The 27,221-nt window shown below is 40.5% G+C and overlaps 1 protein-coding gene, 1 long non-coding RNA gene and 1 pseudogene across 5 annotated transcripts in view; 2 read left to right on the top strand and 1 right to left on the bottom strand.

Moving 5' to 3' along the window:
- INTS6 (integrator complex subunit 6) overlaps positions 1 to 13,170 on the bottom strand; it is a 111,990-nt gene extending 98,820 nt beyond the window's left edge. For 3 of the 4 annotated variants that reach the window (XR_008630669.1, XR_008630671.1, XM_055141778.1), the window contains exons 1-3: positions 12,602 to 13,170; positions 12,262 to 12,339; positions 11,501 to 11,650 (exon numbers count right to left, since the gene is read on the bottom strand). Coding sequence is in view for 1 of the 4 variants with exons in the window: in XM_055141778.1 (XP_054997753.1) it covers positions 11,501 to 11,650; positions 12,262 to 12,339; positions 12,602 to 12,712 (339 nt within the window). In the remaining 3 variants the exon portion in view is untranslated. Of the gene's footprint in view, positions 1 to 11,500; positions 11,651 to 12,261; positions 12,340 to 12,601 lie in introns of those variants that run through there. The other variant, XR_008630675.1, reaches the window with a different exon arrangement.
- On the top strand, positions 9,551 to 9,656 carry LOC129401162 (U2 spliceosomal RNA; annotated as a pseudogene).
- Positions 12,518 to 27,221, top strand: part of LOC129405597 (uncharacterized) — a 55,794-nt gene continuing 41,090 nt past the window's right edge. The window contains exon 1 of the long non-coding RNA XR_008630681.1: positions 12,518 to 12,640. This is a non-coding gene — a long non-coding RNA (uncharacterized LOC129405597). The remainder of the gene's footprint in view (positions 12,641 to 27,221) is intronic.

Genomic DNA, 27,221 nt, shown 5'->3' with positions numbered 1-27,221 from the left:
TGAATTGCCCTTTCCCCATATGTACAGAACTACTTTCATTTTTATAATAAAGCATTTTAGATACTGTTCCTCCAGTGACTTTCACCGTAAGTTTGTTTCCAGCTTACCTGGACAAAAATAGAAAATGCTCATTCAAACGGCATACTTTTTAAAGGCAGAGATGTTTTTAAAAGTACACAGAAAAAAACAAAGTACACAGAGACTGAATTTTTATAAGATCACTAAGCTAATATATGGATACAACTAAGCCTGTTAATATGATTTCTTATTAATAATCATATTTTAAACCACATATGCCCTCAAAAGGGAATCTTGCGGTCAAGAGAACAGCTCAAAGGACTGGGGTACATGTCTGACATGCACGGGTCCTGCCTGACCTCCCAAGCACTTTAGATATACCTGGTGATCCCCCAACATTGTTACTGAAGATTTTAAAAAGGGAGACAAAAAAAAAAAAAGACCTTTTTTCTTATCAATCTTACACCCTCCCTAGGCTGACCCCATGATTTTCCCCCCACATACATCTACACTGTAACAATAAAAGAAATCACACATTTACATTTTGACCCTTACCTCCCTTCTCTCCATACCTGTAATCAACCATTAGTTAAAAGTCCTAGAACTGAACTTAGATCCGAACTTCCTTAAAAGCTTAAAATCCATTGGCATTAAAGGTCAAAATCAGAAATCAAAAAGTTTTTTAAGAAGAAAATTTTTGTTCTCAGTTACCAAACTATTTTTGAACAAAAAAATTAAGATTTTCAAGAAAAGATTTTTAGGACAAAGTATTTTCTGAGCAATCTATAGTGCTTCCCATTCAAAGTAAAAAGCCATTATGGTTCCCTATGTCAAGAAATTCTACTTTAACTAGAACTAATGGATAGCAAATCCTTGCTTCTTATGATGGATAGATGTCGGTTATGGAAAAACTTTTATTGCTATTGCCAAAGATGTCAGGCTATAAAGCCTTCACCCTGTTGTGTTCACCAAAATAACTGTAATAACACTGTGATCAACATCATCTGAGTTACTATCACTGTGCCAGGCAGGCACTTGTAAACCCGAATTCTTCACACTTCTTAGACCTTCACAACAAAACCTGTCCTGCGTGCCAGTCTGCAAATCAGTAGATCTAACTAAGGTAGCAGACTGGGTTTTCAACCTTTCTATACCTATAAACCAGGACCAGTCTGTGAAATGGTGGCTGCAAATCATTGTGTCACAGATTACTAACAAATATTTCAAATCTTACAAAAATTTTAAAGACTGATATTATCACCACATTGTGGACACAAAATTTGAAAGTTTCAGATATTTAACAAAACAACATAATAAATGGCACTCAGGCACAGCCAATTCTAATATAGCAGTTCTTTCCATTATAACCACACAGCTTGTTCTGAAAAGGAATTAAAAACTATCCATATCAGCTTTTATAATTTAAAATTTTTTCACAAAAATTCTAACAAATTGGGGGCTGGGGCAATACTGCAGCAAGTAAGGAGCTTGCTTCACACAGGAGACCAGGGGTAAACCCCTGGCCCACTAGGAGAGATCTCTGAGCTCAGAGTTGGGAATGAGCCCCGAGTACCACTGGGGGTAACCCACCAAAAAAACAAAAATTATTAACAAACTATGTCCTGTGTTATCACTTTATCTTCACCAAATTCCTACAAGACAGATCTTTTCATTCCATTATACATTAACATAGAAACGGTGTGCCAAAGGTTACAGAATGTGCTACCAACTCGTGGTTAGAATGGGCACTCATTCGTGAGCAAATCAAATTTTTCTGAGTATTCGAATACAATGCTTAGAGATTTTTCAAATTATTACATGGGGAAAAAACCATGATAGCTGATTATAAAACTGTCCACATAAAAAGCTATAATTATAGCACAAATACTGACTAGTATACATCATTTAAAAAGTCAACTAATTAACAGATGAGGTTTATAAACTACATCAAAAATAAATTAACTATAAAATCAAAATTGCCATTAAATATATAGCATCTACACCTTCAAATAAGTGAAGATATATTACCCTATCTTACACATTTATATTCTTATTTATCCAAACATGGGAGAAGAAAATTCAACTGCATGTAAAAAACAGTATTTTAACTGTTACAATAAAGACTAAATGTAATATACTGACAAAATAAAAGGCCTGGATTTTAGCAAGTAATTAAAACAATGAGTGTATTCCCCTAGAGAACTATAAATACCTCCCCCAAAAAAAGAGACATAAGATTTGTTGGTTATACCTTTCAATAAAAAATATGTTTTAAAATAATATACAAATTGTTCTTAAATAATATGTATATTTCTAATAACTGCAATCGTTTTTTCTAGTCTTTTGAAATATAAATGTGGAAATTATGCATTTTAACTTTACTGTGGCTAATTTTATAAATGGCCATAGGAGTGATAGCACAGAGGGTAGGGCGTTTGCCTTGCACGCGGCCAACCCGGGTTCGAATGCTCTGTCACTCTCGAAGAGCCCAGCAAGCTACCGAGAGTATCTAGCCCGCATGGTAGAGCCTGGCAAGCTACCTGTGGCATATTCAATATACCAAAAACAGTAACAAGTGTCACAATGGAGATGTTACTGGTGCCTGCTCGAGCAAATCGATGAGCAACAAGATGACAGTGATACAGTGAATTTTATAAATAAGTAAATTTCTACCTTCACTTTCAATTCTAAAGCCCCACAAAATAATAATCACAGATAGTTGACAGTCTTAACGTTCTGTCAGTTGATGCAAAAGGTCAATTCTTTTTTAAGAGTACACAGAAAAATCTTAGTTTTAAGCCTTATACTTAGGAACTACAAAATAAAAACAAAGTATAAGAGGAGAGAAACAGACTAAATTGAAATCAAAACAAATTTAGTATTGTTGGGAGAGTCTGGTAATCATGCTTAAATAGATTAATAAGAATAAACAAAAATTAAGTTTAGCTAAGTAAATTACTCATTAAAATGGAACAGAGCTATTGCCTGTGAATGTTGATCAACAGAGGGGAAGTGTGTCAATCAAGACTTCATATATACATATAAATTATGAATATGAGTAAAGGATTATTATGATCTAATTAATGGTAATCTTAGATTTTGAAGAAAATCTTCAAGTTACAGACTATTATACAAATCCGTAACACAATATATAGTCCCTTTACCTAATTCTGTCCACAAGTGACCTTAATTCAAAATATTTTCACTGTATGAAATAAATGCTTAAATATTAAATTCTTCCATTTAAATCAGATTGGTTCTTAGTGTCTTAAATTTTCTGCTCTACAGTTTAATACATAAATACTAACATTCTCTGGCATAAAGATGAAATCCCTTTTGAACAGGAAGAATGTTAAGATCTAGAGACATCGTACGGACAGTAGGGAACTTGCCTTGAGTATGGCTGACCTGTACTCAATACCCCACACCCCACAGGGTCCCACCAAGTGCCACCAGAAGCACAGAGTCAGAAGGAAGCCCTGAGCATTGTCAGGTGTGGTGAAAAAACGAAAGAAAAAAAGTAGAACATATATTATTTTTACATCTTGTATACATAAGACTCTGTTCAGTAATTTCTAATTAAGAATGCAATGATATGCTTATAATAGCTTCGTTCAATGCGCCACAAAATTCTTAATTCACTTTAAATTTTGAATAGATTACATAATACTATTATCAACAACTTTAACAAGTGATCTCGAAGAAAATAGAACCAGGACCTTGAATTTTTTCATTTAAACTACCACCTTTTACCTTTAAAATTAAAGTTCAGGGGTGAAGGAGCTAGCTCAAAGGTCAGAGCAAATTTTGTGTGAGGGAGCCCTGCACTCAGCTCCTGCCACGGCAGGGTTCCCCAGGAACTCCAGGGCTGACTCCCTAACCAGCTCCCAAGCAGTGCTGGGTGTGGCTCAAAACCCAAATAAGATTAATGCTCAAAAGAAAATAAATCACTCAAGTTTTGCACCTTTGAGTTCACAGAACTCTTATTAAACTTTCTCCTTGCTTACCCCAGGAACACACTGCAGGTCTCCTGGAAAGCTCACCCTAAACGCACTAGGGGGAGCTCCCTTACTTGGAAGAACCCAAAACCAAGTGCTTTTGTCGTCAGAGTAGGGTTCCTTTTCTAACTTCTATTTCTGCAAAGAATGACTGTGAACTGTGTCTATTTGGTTAACATTTAAACCTTTAAAAAAAATCAAAAATCTGTATTTCATCCCAAGCTTTCCAAATGTCATAAAGACAACTCTGGTCCAGTTACAGTATTTACTTTTCACACTGGCTTCCCTAGGAAGCAATCAAAGTTCAAGGAAAAATATACTCAAATGCTAAATGGATTTCAAAGCGCATACTAAAGATAGCTTTTAACTATCAGTAGTAGTTCTTTGTCATCATAATTTCAAGTTTAAAAATGAAAAGTGAACAGATTACTGGATAAAGAAACTGGACCGCATATACAAGGGAATACTACTCAACTCTAAGATGAAAGCAGGCAATCTGCTGCTCATGTATCATGCTGAGTGAAGTCAGGACAGATAACAGAATGATATCCCTAATATATGTTATATATATTTTTAAAACTAAGAAAATAACAAACGCCCAAAGGCAAGAGAAACTGAGAACTGATCTTTGGTAGAATTCATGGAGTAGAGAGGAGGGAAACACTAATCTAATGGTGGAAGGAAGCAGTGGGGAGTGCGTTGTAGGACTGTTTTATACATGAAACCCTACCTTTAACAGTACTGTAGATCACAGTGCCTAAAATAGAATCTAAAAAAGTAAAAGAAATCTGGGAGTAAATAACATGGGAGAAACAAAAACGTATCTATAGAACATGTCATAATTTTAAAGTTCCATCTAAATATCCCATCCCATTTCAGCTTCTCATTGATTCTGCAAGGAAACAAAGGCTTCATTAACAGCAACTTGGGATACGAAGCAAAATTAAGAGTTGGTAATGCCATTATCAGCCATTACATAAACTGAATGTCAAGGAACTTTCATTAAAATTAAATTTCAACAATTACTGAAAATAATTTAGTTCAGGGATTTGTGGGACCGGAACGATAGTACAAGCAGGTAGGGCGTTTGCCTTGTGTGGGGCCAACCAGGTTCAATCCCCAGCAACCCATATGGTCCCCCAAGCACCTACAGTAGTAATTACTGAATGCAAGAGAGCCAGGAATAATCCCTGAGCATTACCAGGTATAGCCCAAAAACAAAAACAAAGTTCAGGGATTTGTCAGGCAAGTCTTTCTACTGGGGAAATGATAGTCTCCTCAGAAAATGGTGTTAAGAAACATAAAAGAATGAAGTTTGGGGGCTGGAGCAATAGCACAGCAGGTAGAGTGTTTGCCTTGCACATGGCTCACCGGGGTTCAAGTCTCAGCACCCCATATGGTCCCCTGAGCACCACCAGGAGTAATTCCTGAGTACAGAGCCTGTGCATCACCGGGTGTGACCCAAAAAAGGGAAAAAAAAAAAAAAGAATAAAGTTTGGGGGTAGAAGATACAAAAGAATGAAGCTTGGGGTTGGGATATACAGCTCATATGATAAAATACACGTTTTGTACATGCATGACCCCCAATTTCCAGCACCACATGCGCCTGATTACCCCTGAGCACCACAGAGCTTAGTCATCTCTGAATGTGGCCCCTACAAAGAAAAAAATCTTTTTCTAGCTTTTTACTTTTTATCTTTACAAAAAGATTTTTAAAAATGAAGATAGGTGTATCTCTATATGAAAAGAAAAAAGCGCTTACGTGGAATAAAGACTTAATATTAAGAACAAAAACTAAAATTCCTAAAAGAAAATGTAGGGAGGAAGCGTCACTGTCACTGGAGTCAACAATGATTTTTCAACTATGATGCCAGAAATATAAAAGTAAATAGAAAAACGGAACCCCTTGAAAATTAAAATGGGTGCATCAGAGCCCATTTTCAAAAGTGAAAAGGTGTAGCATATTTACAAATCACATGTCTGATTAAATTATTAAGTATTTTGACTACTGATTCCTAAGTGCAGGCCCTAAGTGTGAGACCCTTGACTTAGAGGCTGGCACACAAAAAAAAAATTACGAATGAACAATCAAAATTATTCCTAAGTCAATATAAAAATGACAAACCAGCATATGAACAGATGCTTAGCATAAATGAGTTAGGTAAATGCAAATAAACTAGTGAAACATCACCTCACCCACATCAGGATAGCTTATAGCAGAAGAACAAAGTAAAATGCCAGCTAGAATGTGGATAAATTACCAATCTTGTGCACCATTAGTGAAAATTATGGTGGCTCAACTACTATAGAAAAACATATGGCAGCTGCTCAAAAATTTAAAAATAGAACTACCATTATGACCCAGCAATTCCACTTCTGAATATCAAAAGAAATGAAAGGATATTTTAATATATTTTGTTTTCCATGCTCATAGCAACAATATTAATAGCTATGAGAACAAAATCTAAAATTTTTGGTTTTGTGGGTAAGAACAAAAACAGGTCAACAGATAAGCAAATTGTGGTCTGAACGAGCTACCCACAGGTGAATTGATAAGCAAAATGTGTATATGTACAACAAAATAGTATTCAGCTTTGAAAAGAATGTCTTGTCACATGCTGAACATGAATCTCAGAACCACTATGTTGAAATGTCAATTACAAAAAACGAATTTATTATTTGATATATAGGAGATATCTGGAGAAGTCAAATCTGACTAGAAGAGTCAAGTTCAGAGACATAAAGAAGACCAATGAAAAAGTAGAAAGGAAAGAGAAAATGAGAACTATTTAATAGGAAGTTTGGCTTGTAAGATGCAAAGTTCCAGAGGTTGCATTAACAACATGAATATACTTACCAACACTGAACTATACACTTAAAAATTATTAGTCAATTTAGTTGGGTTCTTTCATCGTAATTTAAAATCCAGGTAAAAGTTCAAGGACTTAAAAATATACAAAATTTATTACTGCATTCATAGTTCATACTGAGAACAGGCTGTGTATTACTCAAGTGTCTACTTTCTCTTGAAAATATCTGTAGATCGATTAATAGAAAGTATTGTTAATGTATCTATTGAGAGTAAGAGAAATGAAAAGTCAAAATGAGAACCAAACTTCTAAGATTTCATTACTTCACCTACCAATATTAAAAGACATGCTTCTATTTTATACTATTTGAGTACTTCATATATAAACTGCTGAGGGGGAAGAGGTCAAAGAAAAAATAGTTAATTGTAGAATACTACTTATGGGGCAGGAGCAATAGTACAGAGGTTAGGACATTTGCCTAGGATACAGCTAACCCAGGTTCAATCCTTGGCTTCCCATAGTCCCCCACGGCCACCAGGAGTAATTCCTGAGAGGAGAGCAAACAGTAACCAGAGCATCATCGTTGGATATAGCCCCCAAACAAATAACAACAAAAAAAGAATACTACCTACTACCTAAGTTTTCTGTTAAATTTACAAAGAGCATTTTGTGCTGAGGAATAAAATTGGTTTAAATTATTTTCCCCCAAGGTTCATTCAATATGCATCTTATAGAAAAATCACAATTTTTCAATGCAGCAAACACCAGTGAAAATCCTTTAAAAATTATACACACATATCCTTTTAGATATTGGTGGTCAAATATCATTTTCAATAAGGTCAGGCTCAATCTAACACAAATATATAGTTAATATTAACACAATGGATTGTTGGAATATAAAGCCAATTCAGTGAGAAAAATGAATTTCAGGCTAGAATAATATTTGGCAGGTAAACTAACTGAAAACGAACTTTCAAATAACAATGTTGACAATAAAAAATGAAATTAGTCCCCATACGAAACTCTAGTTAAACCTGTAAAATTGTATACATCCTAAACTTTAAATATTAAGACACATTCATTTTCAGTGGCTTTCTAAAGGTCATAAATGTCTGGAATCCTAACAACCACATGTGAAAAAAATATACATCAAATTTGGTTACAGGGGCCAGAGCAATAGTACAGTAGATAGAGTGTGCTTGCCTTGCACTGCCAACTTAGATTCAATCCATGGCACCCCACAGGATCCTGAGTCTACAGACCAGTAGTGATCACTAAGTGCAGAGCCAGAAGTCCTGAACACTACAGGGTGTGCCATCCCTCAAAAAAAAATTGGCTGCAATAAGCAATTTAATAAGATGTTCCTATGATTAAGGTTTACTGACCAGAAGCTACACATTGTTCCATGATTGCAGAAATATAAGCAAATGATAATTGGTTTGTAAAGTATTCATTAGAATTTCTAATGCACAGAATTTTCTTGTGGGATCTTACAATGCTTAGGAAAAACAGTCAACAGAAATCATTCTTATCTATTCTAGCCTATTGATACGTACAGTCTGTTGGTAACCTAGCTATTATTTCAAAGATGTTTAATTTACAGGTATTACAACTAAATTCATGTATTTATCTAAGTATTAAACACCCCTGGATTTGGTTCTAGAAAATCACAAGTGTAGTACAAGGGGAAGGTATAGGAGTGTGAAACTATTTTATACATAGATAAATTTTTATCTATATATGTATAAAATAGATAGTTTAGATAGTTATTTAGATAGTTTTTAGATATTTTTCTAAACTATCCATATTTAGATAGTTTAGAAAAATTAAAATATAATTTTAAATGCTTGATATGCATTGTCTTTCATCTAGCTCATCTTTTCACATATGGACTCCAGAGTCTAATCTAAAGCATGAAAAAAAATGTTATTAATGTAAAAAAGTTACAGAATAAAGGTAACCCAAAGAAAATAGGCAGATACAAAGTATTCTTACAAAAAAATAAAAAGAACTGTATTTAGTATTAAATACTTAAAACATTCCAAAATTCCTGATAATTGATCCAAGCGACAGCACAGCGGGTAGGGCCTTGCACGCAGCCGACCTGGGTTCGATTCCGCAGTCCCTCTCGGAGAGCCTGGCAGGCTACTGAGAGTATCCCGCCCGCACAGTAGGGCCTGCCAAGCTACCCGTGGTGTATTCGATATGCCAAAAAACAGTAACAAGTCTCACAATGAGACATTACTGGTGCCTGCTCGAGCAAATATGAGCAATGAGAGGACAGTGCTACAGTGCTACATTTATAAATTAAAAATATGTAATACTCAAATCAAAGAAGCAAGTCATGATGAAAATATCTTCTGAAAAGTTGTCTTCAAATTAAACAATCATTTTCATTTCCAAATAGTAGCTTCCTACATTATCCCAGTGCTACTTTCTACTTTCATACGCCAATTCAGAATCTAAACATTACTATTCCTCACACCCATGCTTATTCATCAAAGTAACTGAGAATCATTACGCCCCTCCTCTTGTTGACTATATACTAACATACATAACATCTTTATCTCCAGATTTTTCTCTTCGCCAAAATAGTAATAAGACAGGAACACCTTTAATATCAAAACTTTTCTAAGTTTTACACACAAGAACTTAAGTGTTCTCTGATGGAAAGGGGAAACTTGGCAAAGGAAAATATAGATTTACATCACAAATGTCCTGTCTATCGCTTCTCGGCCTTTTGGCTAAGATCAAGTGTAGTACAAATGTCCTGTCTAACCACAACAATCCGTTTTTTGGACAAAAGTACCTAGGAATAAAGATAATTCTTCATGACAGTGGGGGAAGTTGGGGGCACATCCAGCAGTGATCAGGGCTTATTCCTGGCTGTGTTCAGGGATCACTACTGGTGGTGCTCAAGGGACTAAATGCACTGCTAGGGATAGAATCCGGCTCCCAAACCAAGTCAGCAACGCACAAGGCACATGCCTTTAGCCCCTATACTATTATTTCCAGCCATCTGAAATTATTTTGAACAGATGGCAGGAGGTAAATGTATTTAAACACCTTTCCTATTATGAAATGTGACTGAGAAAACAAGCTCTACTATACACTGAAAACCTGCCAAGTAGGGATAACCAGATATTGGCAAGTTTCATTCAAATATGTCCTTAACTCAAAGTATGGATGAAACCTTCAGCAATAGAAGACTGTACAGCGCTGCACATAACAAATATGGAAGAAAAAGATATTCAGTTTTACAGAAACTGATTAAGTTCATGGCAAATCTGCCTAAATTACTAAACTGCAAAATAAAGCAGTATTGAGGGGAAACATAAGAGTAATGTGGGTAAGAAAATACATTTACTTAAATGGAAGTGCAATTTGATAAAAATAGAAACAAAGTGACTTGAAATTGCAACTTAAGAAACAAAGGGGCGGAACTGCAACTTATACTTTAAATTCTATAGGACTAAATTCAACCAATTCCAAAGAAGCTCATGTGAACGGCCATCTCTAAACAACATTTTCAAAAACAACTGAATTCCAATTCTTTTTTTGTTTTGTTCTTGGGACACATCCAGTGGTGCTCAGGGCTTAAGCCCCCTCTGGGAACTACAGGGGGTGCCAGGGATGTAACTGTGATTCGCCTTGTGCAAGGTCAGCATACTATCACTCTGGCTCCTGAATTTCAACTCTTATAAAGCATACATAAGTTGCACAGAAGAATTTTCCTGGAATCTGAGAAATTCATGAAAACATCTTTGGAAAAATTTTAAAATCTGGGAAAAGAACAAAATGGTATACCTTAAATGTATTATTGTGTAATAGTGCTTTGCACTACAAATTAATAATTCCTTGGGTTTAATATTCTTTTCGCTATATACTATACTTTCTTCAGCAGCTTTTATGTTCTAGGCCATCGGTTTCCCAAAAAAAGGGGAAAATGGATCGTCTTACATTATTCTAAAATAAAGCATTATGGGACTTAAGCTCTTGGCTCATATGCAAATATAATAAAAGTGAAATAATGGAACTGATTGGGGACAGGTTTTTTCATATTTCAAATATTCTTTTCCAAGGGCTTGGAGTTCTGAAAGGGGAAGAAACCTAACACTGAATCTAACTATTCAGGGATGACTTCAGAACTCTTTCTACACAGTTGCCAATTTGTTTCAAAAGCTCAGAAATCTTAATGTACTCAGCCAGTGCCGGCACTCCAATATAAATCTGCTATCTATGTCATTTACACATTATGGCTGAATTAAACCGATGCAACAATTCCTCTAAAATTTTCACTAGTATCAAAATGAAAATCCTAATCAACTAGTGTCTGTCACTGCAATAGTTGGACAACTCCCTGTGGTGGGCTGGCAGAGAAATCATGTGTGGTGAGACAGGGTATTTTTCTACCTGTATGTCCTAAACTCCACGGAAACTTCAAGGGAAAAGTCAAATTCATGTCATCCTTACAGTAAATGATTCTGAATACAAACCACTTTAAGGAAAGAAAAAGAGGCTGTAAACCATACACAGTATGGTCAATTCCACTTTTGTACTGTGTGCATACTGTATTTTAGTCTGAAATGTTTTGTACTTATATTTGTTTGGACTGGACTGTGCTTTTCCACAACAGAAAAATCAAGTTTTTTTCCACCTTAATATTCAACCTACCTGCCCATAGTTGTCTATGCCAGTTACTAATCTATTTAAATTTAATAAATCAAAAGCTGTCCTTAGGGATTGGCCAAGAGTCGTGAGTCCTTCGGCCTGAAGGTTTTTCAGTTCATTCATAAACGTTGCATGGTTCTCTTTCCATCCGGCCTGGGGGGAAAATGGGAAAAGGTTTGTCATCGACATGCTACAGCGTGGCGTGCGGGGCGGCGAGAGGCGCTGCTGGCCCCGCGGCCGCGAATCCGTACGGGGGTCGGGGCCGCGGTCCCCGGCTGGCCCGGCGCGGTCCCCGCGGGCCGAGGACCCCTAAGCCGGCGCCGCGGGCCGCCAAGCCGGGAGCACGAGCACGAGCGCGGGGACTCCGCAAGGGAAGGTGGCGCCGGGCGGCCGCGGCCCTGCGCAGGCCTCGAGGACCCGCGCGCGCCCGCAGCCCCGGGCCCAGCCCTCGCCCGGGGGCCGCGGCGGGCGGCCCCTTCCCCTCCGCGGGCCGGGCCGGGCGGCGGGCGGCTGTCACGGGCGAAGTGGCCTCGCCTCCCCCACAGCCGTCGCGGCGCCCGCGTGCCGAGGGGAAATGTCGGCCATGTTGCTCGCCGCGCCGCCGCGGGCCGGGCCGGGTGGGGACGCGGTGGCCGCGCGCCGGCCGGGCCGCGGGCGGCGGGGGCGGCGGGGGAGCCGCGCGCGGCGCCGGGCAGGGCGGGTGGGGGAGGGGAGCGGGGGGGGAGGGGGCGCGGGGCGGGCGCGCGAGGCCGGGCGGCGGTTACCTTGATGGCATAGGGCGGCTCTTCGAAAGTCACCAGCATGTACCTGTCGCCGCGGCTCGCCGGGTCCCGGGCGCGGAGCTGCGGGAGGGAAGCACACGGGCGCGGTTCCGCGGCGGCCCCACCGCAGCCCCCCAGTACCGCACACGCCGCCCCCCACCCCCCCCCCAATCGGCCCCCGCACCCGCCCCAGGCCCGGGCCCGCGCCGCGGCCGACCCGGCCGGCAGCGCCCGCCCGCCCGCCCGCGCGGTGGGGGAGGGGGTCCCGGCCCCGCCGCGCCCGCAGCCCGGTCCCCGGCCCCGCCGCCCCGCCGCCCCCCGCCCGGGCTCGGTCAGCCGGTACCTTCATGAAGGTCTCTACCGCGCCTTTGGCCGTGTCCAGGTAGGTGGTGCCCAGATGGCTGCGCTGGTTCATAGAGGCAGACGTGTCTATCAGGAACAGTAAGATGGGCATAGTGCTGGCCGGGGACACCGGGGCCCGCGGTGGCGGAGAAAGAGGCGACGGCGGCGGCGACCGCCGCGGCGCGGGGCGGGGGAGCGCGGCCCCCGAGAGGAAAACACCGTCTGGCCTCCCCTCCGGGCGGGGAGTTTCTCCCCCGGTAGTTGGGAGGAAACTCCCGGGCCCGTCCTCCCCGCGTACCCCCGCCTCCGCCGCCGCTGCCCGCCGGCCCGCTGGGGCGGGCGCCCGGCCGTCGGTCGGTCGGCGCGTCCCCCCCGCTCGGGGGTCCCGTCCCCGCTCCCGGCCCCTGTGTGTGTCCCAGCGGGAGACGGGCCCGGCTCCCACCCCACCCCCGGCGCAGGGAGTGGGGGCCTGGGAGCTGGCGAGGAGGGGAGTGGGCTGAGGGGAGATTGGCCCCGGGGCTGTTGGGAGAAGTTTCGGGGACTCCCTCCGCACCCCGGCGGTGTCACCACTTTCAGCCCCTCTCGCTACTGAAGCGCTTTTCTCTCGCACACTCCGGTTTTAACTCGGGCAGGGGCTGCAGCAGCTCCGCCCCCTGACACGTCCTCTCGCCACGTGACGCGCCGCCCCGCCGTTCTATTGGCTCGCCCGCCGCCTCTCATTAGCATATTCAAACAGCGCCGGGGCGGGGGAGGCGGCACTGCCGGCTCCGGGGACGGTTACGGAGCACGCGCGGAGGCGGGGCCGTCGGGGGCGCGCGCGATCGGGCTCGAGGGGCGCGCGGGCGGGCGGGCCGGCGCGGAGGCGGGCTCCGGGAAGGGGCGGGCACGGGCCGCGGATGAAGCGCGGGGCGGGGGCAGGGCGGCGGGGTTGTGCGTCTGCGCGCCGCCCGCCCGCCTCCCCTCGGCCGCTGGAGGTGATTGGGGTCGGGGGCAGGGAGCGGAGCGGGCTCGGCTCCCCTCCCGCGGGCGCTGCGGCGCGCCCCCGCCCCAGTGCGCGAGCCCGGCGAGAGGAAGGGCCGGGGCGCGGGGCGCGGGGCTCGTTGGTGCGGCCCCACGCGGCGCCCCGGGCGGGGGAGGGGCGGGAGAGGTTGTTTATGACCCGGGGCTCGTCTCCGCCAGCCCCGCCTGCCCCCGCCGGCCGCCCCAGCCCCCTAGGGGCGCAGACCCCCGCTCCCCCGACTGCCCTGCAGGGCCGCGGGGCCGAGGCCGTTGGGCAGCGCGTGGCCCTTTCCGCCCCGGTGGAAGTCGTCGCCCCAGGAGGGCGAGTCCCCCACGCCGTGCCCCGGTGCCCCCGGAAGCCCCTCTCCTCGTGGCGGCCCGGGGACGCGTCAGCCCGCCAGGCCGAGGAATGGGCTCCCCGGGGTCGCCCGGCCAGCCCCCGCGCCCCCGCACGCTCGCACACGAGGCCTGCCCACGGCCCCGGGGACGCCCCTTCTGAGTGCCCGACGACGGCGTCCCGGCCCGGTGTGCGGGACCCCCGCCCGCGGAGGCGGCCCCCGCAGGCCCCAGGGGCCCTCGTTTTCCTGTTGATCGGCTAAATCTTCATTTCTAAAACACAAGACATTCGTGCTCTGTGGGACTTCTTTACAAATCTGGAGTATCAGAGATTGGGTTTTTCTTCATTTTTAAGCAACTTTTTAACTTTGTGGATTTATGTTAGGGTTATTTCATTAATGTGCTGTTCTGTTACATAAAAGTGGATTTTTTCAATAATCTCACTTGATACTTGTACTGGGAAATAAGATGGAACCTGTTTTATATGCAATATTTGCTGAGGACCTACTGTACATTAGGTACTGTGGAGTTTTTTAATTTGCTTTCTCTCCCTTCAAAGAGCTATGGTTTTTCTAGAAAAGTATTGTGGATACACATTATCCACTGCAAGGTAGAAAGTGATTAGATGTTAAATTATTTAGAGAAAAACCGCCTTCAGGTGATGAAAACATTTTTTTTAAGTCTGTTAAGCAGTATTTTTCAATCAGATCCCAGAGCGCTTTGATACTAGAAAATTATTATTTTCCTTTTCATGACAATATACAATTTTTTAATTAAATATTTTTTCAAAGTGAAAATTTGCAACTTAATTCATACAGTGGATCTCAGTTCTTGTATCATTGATTTAAAAGCTGCAGTGCAGGGCCTCTGCCTGTCCAGAAATGTAGCCTCTAAAACCAAGAGTTCTGGTTTGTGGAACACTACTAAAGTATTGGTAGCATTGGGGTTTATAGATAAAGGTAGAAATTGCAGGTGGTGAAAAAGTTCTAAACATTAAAAATACAGTGAAGGAATAAAATTAGTATAGCATTACCAAGTGGCTTCCTAGGAAGAAGTAAAGGTCAGCTAGCACCAGATACTTGAAGAATGGTATTAGAACCAAAAGGGGAACATGGGCCTAAAGAGATTTTGTTCTCGGCCCAGGATTTTTTTAGACCTTTTTGAACTTGGCATTAATAATGGCCTCATCTATTGGAGTTCTTTGAAATTCCAGTGGAATCACCGTGACTCAATCCTGCCGAGCTCTGCAATAAGGCAGATTGTGGCTAGTGGGGTCAGGAGTGGAGGTGGACTGTAGGGCCAGGATTAATGCAAAGATGAGAGCCAAGTCCAGTGAGGCAGCCAGGAGCGTTTAAGCAGAACCCAAGCGTTTGAAGGCACCTGAGATCAAAGGTCAGGTTTCTAGTTCAGAAACCCAGAAGTGCTGGAAGGCAAAGCCCTGGGGCAGAACTGGAAAGAAATCAGGACAGCCAGCAAATCGAGGCAATCAGAAACTGGGAAGCATTGAGTAGTGGTCCCTAGACAAAATTGTGAAATAGGCCAAGTGTATTCTTAGTGACTGGTTGACAATTAAGCTGTTGGTTGGTAATGGCTTAGGGCAGTGTTCTGGGCCAGGAAATGCACATCCGCATCACCCATTTAACCTAAATATTAGAATAAATGTACCAAAGTCCCAACCACAAAGGAAAGCAATGCAGTATAACTGAAATGGGTGATGGTCATTAAATTTTTTTCAAAAGCTCTTAAGGGGTCTAGGGATGTAGCTCAGTAGTGGGCGCATGCTTCATAGTCTGAGGCTCTGAATTAATCCTCCTACTACACACAAAAATAAAAATTCTTAACTGTTCAGATGAATTTTAAATATTAAGAATGTTATAGCTCTTAAAGAATAACATACTAGTACTGAAGGCAGTTTTAACAATCCACTTGCCCTTAGTTTTTAAAAGAATGTCTAAGGTCTGCAGTCTAATGGGGAAAACTATAAATGTGACACCAATATTTGTAGCAAGTTCATTTAAATTACTTGTATTCAACTGTATTCCACAACAACAAAATAAGCCCCGCCACACACTGCACTGTTCCCCTCCCTGAGACAGGTTTTCAGGTAAGCCCGAGATGAGAAAATCTTGCTGTCTTCAGTGCCTGTGATTCTCAAAAGTGACTCAAAAGATTCTGCTTATATACGGGCTTTTTTCCCTTAAAACATGGCTCCAAAATGCAAGCCAACTATTTCATCAGACTCAACTGAAGAAATTATGAGTTCTCGTAGTGCTAGAGGGAAAACTAGTCGGATTAGTGTGTGCTAAAACCCTATGCTTTTGCAGTCTAGGGGATTAGGAAAGATTTTTCAGGGAGGGCACTGGTCAGAAGTATGTGGAAAAAAATTTGATCTTTACTGCTGTCTTTAAAGAGCTCTTGCCTAAATGCAATGGTTCCATTTTAAAGAGATCTGAATAAATTATATGAAGCCCTCTGGTAGAATGGTGACTCTGGCTTAAACAATAGCCAAAATTGTTGAGTTGGAGCTATTCTAACCTAGTTAAGAACTGATGAATTTGATTCTTTTGTAGGAGCCAGCCGGAGCCTCTTTAAATTATTGTAAACCAATTAAGCAGAATAACACAGTTTAAAAATAATTATGTGCCAGTAACTTGGCTCACGGTATCTGAATGTGCCATCTGAACAAAATAATCAGATAAACCTAGTGTTCTTCATATGTGACCTAACAGTTTTGTGTTTTTTTGTTCCCACTGTCTTACCGTTTTCTCCGCTCTCTGGTTTATTTTTTTGAGACCTCAGTAGTCAATGATATTGAGAGACTGAAAGCAAAAACATAAAACATAAAGGAATGAGCATCAAGAAATAGATGTGAAGCTAATAATGTATTCCAATAATACATTTATGGTATATTTAAAATTAACTTTTTACCATAATATAGCCATGGGGAGGGGGCATGTTATGGATTACTTGTTCAGAAGGAATTATATCTGGTCAACAAGCGATTTAATATCAGTCTAAAACTGAACATGTCTAGACTGAAAATTGAAATTATGGTGGAACACTTTTCTCTAGCAATGCAGTAATTCAATTTATATTAACAATGCAGTAATTCAACTAATATTAATTGCACTTACTATGTGACCAGAATTATGGTAGGCCATAGAAAGTTTGTAATCGAAGGAAAGATGAAAGACAAACATGAGGATGCATTATTATGTAAATCATCTGACTCCATCATGTAAATAAATATGTCTTAGAGAATTGTTTTTGAAACATGCAAATATAAAAATAAGTATAAAATATAAAACTATCAATGTTGTCATCAATTCTGAGACAAAAAGTTATAAGAAGTGTCATTTAACTTCTGCGAGGAGAAAAAAAACATTGCTAGTTTGTTTATATCACAATGCTTTATTATCCACTTGACAAATAAGTATTTCCCAAATGGGAAAGAAGCAGTAGGTCTGGACCGTGTGGAACATTAGTAGTTAAGACTGTGCAATAATACGAAGGGTTTCATGTGCCAAACTAAAACATTTTGAATTGTTCTTTGGTTGATAACAATTTTTAACAAAGATCCTGATAGAGTGTAAAAATAATTTCAGTAACAACTGGGAAGATGGATTAAAATAGGAATACAGTGAGGAAGGAGACCATTTAGTAATTTCTGTATTAATACATGGAACAAATATGAATCACTAATGAAATGTCAACAAAAAGTTTATAAAAGACATCAGGTTGATAGAATTGATAGGACTTGGTGAAGACGTTAGGTGCAGACAGAATCACAATACTGTGAATTTTAGTCCATTTTGTCCATTTTAAATATAGCACCAAGTTACTGGCAACTATAAATTCTAATAACTGATAGTATTTATTAAATCACTTGCCCCACAAGTATTTATTGAATCTCTACTACTATCTTCAGGAGTTTGGAAATTAGCAGTGAGTAAAATGGAGGTTATCACCTACCCTTACAAAGTTTACGTTCCTATGGGAGAGGGAGACAATAAACAAGATAAATTCTATGTGTGTTCACTCTAAGGAGAGAATAACTAAGCAGAATAAGGAAATAGTGTCACCAAAGGAAGGTTTCCGCTTTAGATATGAGAACAGGGAGAGCTTTATTGAGAAGCAGACAGTTGAGTCGAGACCTGAAAGAAGTGGCAGAGTTTTGCAGATAGCTAGGAGCACTGATCTTAGTCATTTGCTTCACTGTCCCTTAGTAAAACATTTGTGAAGTGCTGATCTATAGTAAAGTCTTACTTGTTGGTAAGTATTCTGTGAGGACACATGCCACCCATCCTGCACTTTATCATCAGGGAATATATTTCAAGATCTCCCCAGTGGATACCTGAAACTGATTGTACTGAGAACCATATGCGCTTGATTTTTTTTATGTATATAAATAACCTATAGTAAAATTCAGGCCATAAATTAGCATGGTATGGTCTTGGTAACACTTAGATTGTAATTAATTTGTAATTATATTAAATATAAGTCAATTGGTAAAACAGCTATATTGTAATTTTAAGGTTATGTGAGTGTAGTCTTTGACTCAAAATATCTTACTGTGCTTTTATCATACTACAGTTGATCATAGGTAACTGAAACCACAGAAAGTGAAACTTCAGATAAGGAGGGACCAGCGTTCATATTTTAACCAGGGACACCTTAAATTGAAGGCACTGGGCTGCTAAATACATGGATAAAACCTGCCAGTCAATTATAAACATGTTTTTAAGATCATGTTTGAGCCACTCTGTGTTTTGGATCCTTTGTATCATGAACTCTGTTAGAGCAGCTTTGCCTAATATAATGATAATATCACAATGTCTCTGAAATCTACCACCATGCCCAAATTTACTCCAGAATAAAAGTTTTCATATAATAATCCAATAGCTGATAAAATAAATGTAAAATACGGGAACAGGAAGGTAGGCCAAACCCTAAAAATGTGCTGTAATGATTATTCTAATGAAGCTTTAATCCTGAGTACTTTCAAGGAAGTCACAAAGAATCTCAGATTATACAAGAAAATTTTACAATTTTCCTAAGCAAAGGACTGTAATATTTCTTCTATTAAACACTTTAAATATGTTATCTTAGTTATTGAATGTAGGTGTTGTAAGCTCTAAAAGAACAAGTGATTTTTGGCATTAGAAGGTGTAAGGCCTAGTAAAGGAGATAAAGATACAGAATACTAGGCAGAATATAATCAATGGCAACAGTTAAGTGCAAATTTTCTCCTAATTGAAGCAAAAAATATTATTCAGACTCTAGGGAACTAGAATAAGCAACCAAATACACACATTTTTCTTCAAAACTTTACAATTTTCTCCTTTTTTTTCTTAATTTAAAAGTACTTGTCAGGGCCAGGATGTGACTCAGCAGTGGAGTACATTTCTTATATCTGTGTGACCCAAGCTTTTTATTTGCTTTGTGTTTTGTTTGGGGGCTACACCTGTGCTCAAGGGTTACTCCTGGCAGACTCAAGGAGGATATGGGTTGCCAGGGATCGAACCCAGGTCAGCCACATGCAAGGCAAATGCCCTACTCACTGGACAATCACCAGAAGTGAGCCTTGCGTACTGCCAGTGTGACCCAAAAACCAAACCAAAAAGTAAATACAACTTGCAAGCAAGTTGTCAACTCTAGGAGATTCAACAAACATTCTTCTAATTTTTCAGAACTCTGAATTAGGAATATGATAGAAAATAACCAGCTTAGGCCCAATGTTATTTACATCAAAATGACAAGCATTTCATTGCCTACCTGTGCCAGACACCTGTAAGCAAGTTCTTGTTTGTAAAAGGAAGTGGAGGCCAAGTTATGTTAACTTGGCAAAGTTATATTATCGTCCAAGCGTCCAAGGTCACACAGCAGAAGAGAACTAAAACAGTAACCAAATTCAGAGGCGCATAATGTTGGGCAAGTTTGACAGGAGTTAACCTTGACTCATGCATGGAGCTAGGGCTTGGCGACTGGGCTCCAATCCCCATGACGACTAGGAACTGCACCACCTGGCAAGAAAGCAAGACAGAGCTCTGAACACGGAGTAAAATGACAGGAAGACAATCAACAAAACATAAAGGAAGGGGGCTGGAGCAATAGCACAGCGGGTAGGGCATTTCCCTTGTACGCGGCTGATCTGGGTTCGATTCCCAGCATACCATATGATCCCCTGAGCACCGCCAGGGGTAATTCCTGAGTGCAGAGCCAGGAGTAACCCCTGTGCATTGCCTGGTGTGACCCAAAAAGCCAAAAAAAAAAAAAACCTACAAAGGAGGAATTTGTCCCTGAGAACAGATGAGAAGGATAAAACAGTGAGAGTTTCTAGGATGTTAGAATATTATTTTATTATTCAATTCACTAGTCTCCAAAGACCCATGTTCTGAGATATGAATAAAATAGTTTAGCACTGTAGCACTCTCATCCCCTTGTTCATCAATTTGCTGGAGCGGGCACCAGTAACATCTTCATTGTGAGACTTCTTGTTACTGTTTTTGGCACATCGAACATGCCAGGGGTAGCTTTCCAGGCTCTGCCTCGTGGGCAGGATACTCTTGGTAGCTTGCCGGGCTCTCTGAGAAAGGCGGAGAAATCAAACCCAGGTCGGCCGTGTGCAAGGCAAGCGCCCTACCCGCTGTGCTATTGCTCCAGCCCAAAATAATTTAATATCCTATAATATTTATCATTGATGATGGTCACATAGGAACTCATGACATCCAATTAATTTGCCATATTAATTGGTGCTTTTCATCTACTCCTTAAAACATGCCCACATTACAAAATGTGCCTAAAACTAGAAGAATTCCTTTCTTTATAGTTGCTAACTACTGCTTCTGCTATAGTTCACACTGTGGCGTCAGATGTATTCTTCCCAAGCCTCATTTTACCGCTTGAACTTATTACTATATTAAATATCAAATGAACTCCATGATATAAAACAAAAATCACTGAAGAAATTGCTGCCAAATTATGTTTAAGACCACTGGAAACATCTAGGAAAAGTAAAATTCTGTAAGCATTTTGCATTTAAAGGAATATGTGCCTCATTTTAAAAAATTGCCTTGCTTTAATTGACCTTTTTAGTCTACCAATCAGTGCTGAATAGGTGAGTTTTTACGATACTATGCATTTTTTATTACACTGTAATACTTTGTTCTTTCAAAAAAAGCAAAATCTATTCAGATAAGCAGAATCAAGAGCAGAGTTTATGGAGTGACTTCATTTAATAATCTTATGTGAAACTCTATTTTTTTAATAGTGTCTAATTCTACCTGGTCCCCTATAATCTTAGGATTAGTATTATTTATGTATCAAATATTGTATTGTGGACAGTTAGGACTGACTAGTATTCATGAGATTAACAGGAATTTTACATCTTTCATCTAGGTTCTTCAATATGAGTCAGTATGTGTATGTAGCATTTTAATAGTTCTCTCTGTAAAGAATTTAGAAATAGTGTAGTTATTTTGTGTTAAAGATAAATTAACAGGATTAGTTTTGAAAGTTGCCCAGAGTAAAATTTTGTTGAAATGAAATTAAGGAAAATCTTTAAATAGACCCCAACGTTGCTTCTGCTTCATGATACGAAGACCAAGGGTCTCGAAGCACTTTTATATTAGATCATTAACCACTCTGATACCTTTGAACCAAATTACTGTCCTATTTTTTACCAGCTGGGTTCCCTCCTCACAGACACTGACTGAAAGGTCAGTGTTTCCTTTGCAGCTAAATCAGTTAAGAGTTATGTTTATCCCTGAATGAGAAACCTGAAAACTAAGCATTCTCAGGCAGGTGACAGAGGCCTCAGCTGCCCACTCTTTAAGTTTTATAATGCTTCTAAGAACATGACGCTGCTCTCTGTTTTCTTGTTCAGCCATTCTTAGTATGTGCCTCTCTCACACAGTTAGCTTATTCAGCTCAAGTACTGCAGGCTCGCTTGGATAGAAGTAAGGGAAGAAGAAAAGACAGCACAGCAGCTAAGATGGCCTTTCTGGAAGAGATTTTTCTAAAACTAGATTTACTAATGTCCTCTTGCATCTGGTCGGTCAACTGTCACATGGCCGCAAAATATATTTGTATATATTTGCAAAGGCAACTAGGGAATGCCTGTAGGTGGCTGGGCATATCACCACCTCCAGCACAACGGAGGTGGTTAGCAAAAGAAGAGAAAAAATGAGAAAATGGTTGTCAGAACAGAAGCAACCTGCATCTTTCATCACTGCAGACATTTTGTCAAAATTTGAATGAACGTGTGATATCTAGATTGTGGCTGGCACCTAGGAGATGAGTTTAAAAGAGATGAGGTTTTTGTTAGAAAGAAACTCAATGTTGGGACCAGTGCAGCAGCCCGAGGTGGCGTCCCCGGCACTGCATAGTCCTCTGAGCACCACCAGCAGTAACCCTTGAGTACCGAGCTGGGAGTAGCCTCTGAGCACCGCTGAATGTACCCCCTCTCCCTAGCAAAAGCTAGGTATGACGTGTCCAATCTTTTTCAGGGTAATTATGAAGATCTGTTTTTTCATATGTGTAAAAATCCAGTGTATGGTGGGTGGGGATTATGTGAGGGAACCGGAGAACGTTGGTGGAGGGAAGTTGACACTGGTGCTGCAATATTGTATGTCTAAAACTCAACTATGAATAACTTTGGAAATCATGGTGCCTTAATAAAAATTGTTTTAAAAATTAAAAAGAAATTAGAAAAAATCCAGTGTATCAGAATTTTATAACTTTTATATAGTATATACTTATACAAACACATGGCTCTGTATCTTCAAATTAGAGCTTTTCAGCTACCATGTTTCTTCTGTTTGTTTTTGTTTTGAAGCCACACCCGCCACACCCGGCGGTGCCCAGGGCTTACTTCTGGCTTTGCACTCACGACTTAACCCTGGCAGTGCCAAGAGAACCATATGGAATGCCAGGGATTGAACCCAAGTCGGCCAATGTGCAAGGCAAACATCCTACCTACAGAATTATTGCTCCAGACCCTCAACTACCATATTTTTACTGGGAGACATACACATTTTTCTTTGAAACTTTTTCTCGCTTATTTTTCCCTTTGCTTAGATTTATCCCAGCATCTATATTTATAGCTATTGTAGATAAATCCTTTATCTTTCTTTAAATTATTTTCTTTAGTCTAATTCTCCTTCCAGTTTCATGTCAAAACCCTCACCCCAATCCTAGTATTTCTGTCAACATCATTTCCTTGGTAACATTCTCCCTGCAGGAAGTCAAAAATAGTTGTTAAGGAAAATTTGTTTTGGTAAAGCAATATCAATATCGAAAATATTTTCTCAATACTTAAAATAGGGGCCAGAGAGAGAATTCTGGGACTCTTGCTTTATATTCCACTGACCTCGGTTTGGACCCAGGAACCACATATGATTCCCTGGGCACTGCCAGTAATGAATTCCCTGGGCACAGAGCCAGGAATAAGCCCTAAATGACACCACATATGTCCCCACCACCCCACAGTTTTTTTAAAAACTAATTACTTTTTCCCGTTAATCCTTTCATATTTTTCAGATAATATCTAAGTTGAAGTAGGCATCATTTTTTCTCATTATGCATGAAAGGAGGTATTTTACACTTTACTGCTTTTATTTTGATATATAATTCTGAAAACTTATAGCCACTCAGATTCAATAGTTTGCTTTTTTCCACAGATTGGGCTGATAATGAAACTCTCCTGGAAGAAAGTCAACAAAATTTCCAGTTGTACCTTCATGAAAAGGATCTGGAAATGCTAGCAATGCCCATTCTCTTAGCCATCTCTAACCTTTATTCAAGGAAAGGGAAGAGGAAGTAAAAATATTTGTCATCATAAATTTTTTAAACACTTAAAATGTACACTCATCTTATGGATGAACTAATTTTAAAAATATGTTCTTTGGTTTCTTTAGTTTTAGCTTTAGTTTCTCAGATATAAAATTATTTCAAGGCTATTTCAATAAATACAATGTTAAGAAACTACTAAGACATTATTTGAGTTGCTTTTTTCTCTATTATTTCAACACTTTGCTATAACAGAGTATGTAAGTTTATCAGTTAACAGCTTTCAACATTCTTTTTTTATATGTCTACATCATTATTAAATTGTTATAATAATAAAAGTTCTCTAAGTATGAAGTCCTCAGGGACATCAAGGTATCTCATCTACTGCTCTCACAGCTTGTTGCAAAGCAGATTTACAGTGCATCATAGACATAAGAACATTATTACCTGGTTGTTGACAATGCTTAAGATATTTAAGACTAGTAGGCTATTTTAATAAGTGAATGAAATGTGGGGGGAAGGGTAGTCCTAGCACATTTATTCTGGGATTCATCTCTCCCCCACCTTAGGAAACATTTTATATTGACTACTTTTCCTCCTCAAGTAGATGTTGTCCTCCTCATACATAGCTCAAGCATTGTTACAATATCCTTTGCAAAGCAGTTATTTAAAAATGAGTTGAAATTCTCCATTTCAGTTTTTCACGGTAGTTGAATTGCGTGGTGACCTTGGAGATTTAGCTCCAAATGTGCAGTCTAAGAAAAATGGAAGTAGCATAGCTTAGAAAACACAAAACTCCAAAATTTATTTTTGCTCTTCTAAATATTTTTACTTGTTATTTTCTTCTATGAGGAAGAACTGGTGCTAATAAAAGGACAACAGGCATTTGCCTAATGGGCTGAAGTTTGACAGCCAAAAATAAACACGGGAGATAGAAGTCATGACTTTCAAATGCATGACTTTGAAATTTGGTCCAAAATGAGCTCATTTACCTTTGCACCATTAAAAAAAAATTGCTAGGTAGACTGGTAAACAGTCTAGTTTATCTTACTTATTGAATGTGAAACTATCCAAGATCCTGTTCGAGAGAGGGGGCACTTTCGGCTGTGCTCAGGGCTCACTTACTCCTGGCTCTGTGCTCAGGGGTCACTCCTGGTTGGCAGTGTTCAGAGAACTATATGGGATGTCAGGGATTAAGCCCAAATTGATTCTATGCAATTCCTGTGTGCTGTACTACCTTTGTGGCCCATACCCAAGATCTTTTTGGTTCAAAATTGTTTATTCACAAGTCCATCCACTCTGACAACAGAACTGAAGTAGCCCGGGCTGAAGGGTGGGAAAGAGAAGGAAGGAATCCTATGGACCATGGCAGAGGAACATTGGCAAGTTGATGGGGGCAGTAACATTGTACCCCTGAAACTTAGGAATATTTTCTCATTTATAAACTTACTGATGTGGGGCCGGAGCGATAGCACAGCGGGTAGGGCGTTTGCCTTGCACGCGGCCGACCTGGGTTCGATCCCCGGCATCCCATATGGTCCCCCAGGCACTGCCAGGAGTAATTCCTGAGTGCAAAGCCAGGAGTAACCCCTGAGCATCGCTGGGTGTGACCCAAAAAGCAAAAAAAACAAAAAAACAAAAAAAACAACTTACTGATGTTACCTCAATAAGTTAAATGTCTGTATGTATGTATATATGCATACATATATAAATTATTGGCAGATAATAAAAAGAATCTTGCTCTTTATCTTAAAATTACTTCTTTTCATAACCTGATTTCTTGGCAGTTGTGATGCTGTTTTGAAATTTATTGTTATAAGAAGTCATACATTTACCACAGTTATGAAAATTATGAGATAGATCATAGATTGGATATATATAGATTATTTGCATGCATGTGTATATTTTTATACAGACTTGTTCCTGATGAGACCACCTGGAAACATCTACTTGAGATGTCTGATAAAATATGAGGGCACTTTTGGTTTCTCAATGGTGGGGGGGATAACAGCAGGTGAGCAACTGCCATTGAGAGCCGGAAGTTAGGGTATGAAACATCCGGCTGTGGTGCTATCTCCCTGGAGAATCATGAGATCTTCACTGTGAAGTACAGAGGCAGAGGAGTGTAGAGTCTCAGCAGGTACCAGAAAGGAAGCCACACAGCTGCAGCTTGAATCTTCTTTCTATGTAGCCTTGGGCACATCAAGTGATCTAGAAACTGGAGAGGTAGTATAGTGGGTAGGGTGCTTGCCTTGCTTGTAGCCAAGTAGGCTTGGTCCCGTGCACCTCATATGACCTCCGCAAGCACCACCAGGAGTAATTCCTGAGAACAGAGCCAGAAGTCAGCCCTGAGCATCACCTCATGTGACCCAAAAACCAAAAAAGAATAGAACAAAATACTTGAATCACTTGGTAAGTAGTAAACTCTCAACATTGGCTGTTGCTATTATAAGTTCATTCAGTTATCTCATTGTAGTTAATAAGAATCAGTGAGGGGATGTACAAGCATATCTTGTGTTTGTTGTTTGAGCCACACCCAGCACGCTCAGGCCTTAAATGCTAGCTCTATTCTTCAGGGGTCACTGGGAGATCTGAGGTACCATGTAGGATGCCAGGAATCAAACCCAGTTTGGCTCTTGTAAGGCGGCCTTACTTGCTGTATTATCATCAGAATATAAATATTGGGTGGTCAATAAACGTATGACAAGTGTTTATTGTTACTTATCAGGGAAATCTAAATCGAAATGATAGTTAGGTATCATCTCACACCACTGAAAGTGACATGTATCAAAAACTCAGAAAACTAATGCTGTAGGAATGTGATTTTTTAAAAAAGCGACCTTTATCCATAACTGTTGGGAATGTTGTATGGTTTAGTCCATGTGGAAAACTGGAGATTTCTCAAACAACTGAGAATAGAGATCCCATATTACCTAACAATGTCAATTCTACTTATTTACATCTTCCCCCAAATAAAAACATTCACTTAAAAATACATAAATTCACAAATACATATAGGTGTAGGTATATAGATACATAGATATCCACAACTGTGCTCATTGCAGCACTTAGTACAGTAGCCAGGATGTGGAAATACAATTCAATTGTCGAACACTAAATGAATGGATCAAAGAGTTGTAGTAGTAGGTACACAATAGAATACTATTCAGCCATAAGAAAAGATGAAATCATAAAGTTTGCTGCAACCTGGACAGAACTGGAAGGTATCATATTAAATGAAGTCAATGGAGAGGGAGAAGAACAAATAAGGGATTAACAACACCTCTTACCATGGTATATAGACAATCAGATGAGGGAATGGAAGGTATCAAATGATGGCAAACCTTTGGCCCTGGATTACAGAAATAAGAATGCCAAGGAAAGGAAGTAGTGGGGGGTAGGGGATGGGAAATGAGGCAGACTGCAATAACATAAGAGCATTGGTCTAGGGTCATGTACATTACAGTGTTTTAGAGATAACTGTAAAGACCATAAAG

This window comes from Sorex araneus, chromosome 1 (assembly GCF_027595985.1).
Source record: "Sorex araneus isolate mSorAra2 chromosome 1, mSorAra2.pri, whole genome shotgun sequence".
NCBI lineage: Eukaryota > Metazoa > Chordata > Mammalia > Eulipotyphla > Soricidae > Sorex > Sorex araneus.
This window is presented reverse-complemented; position numbering and strand designations above follow the sequence as displayed.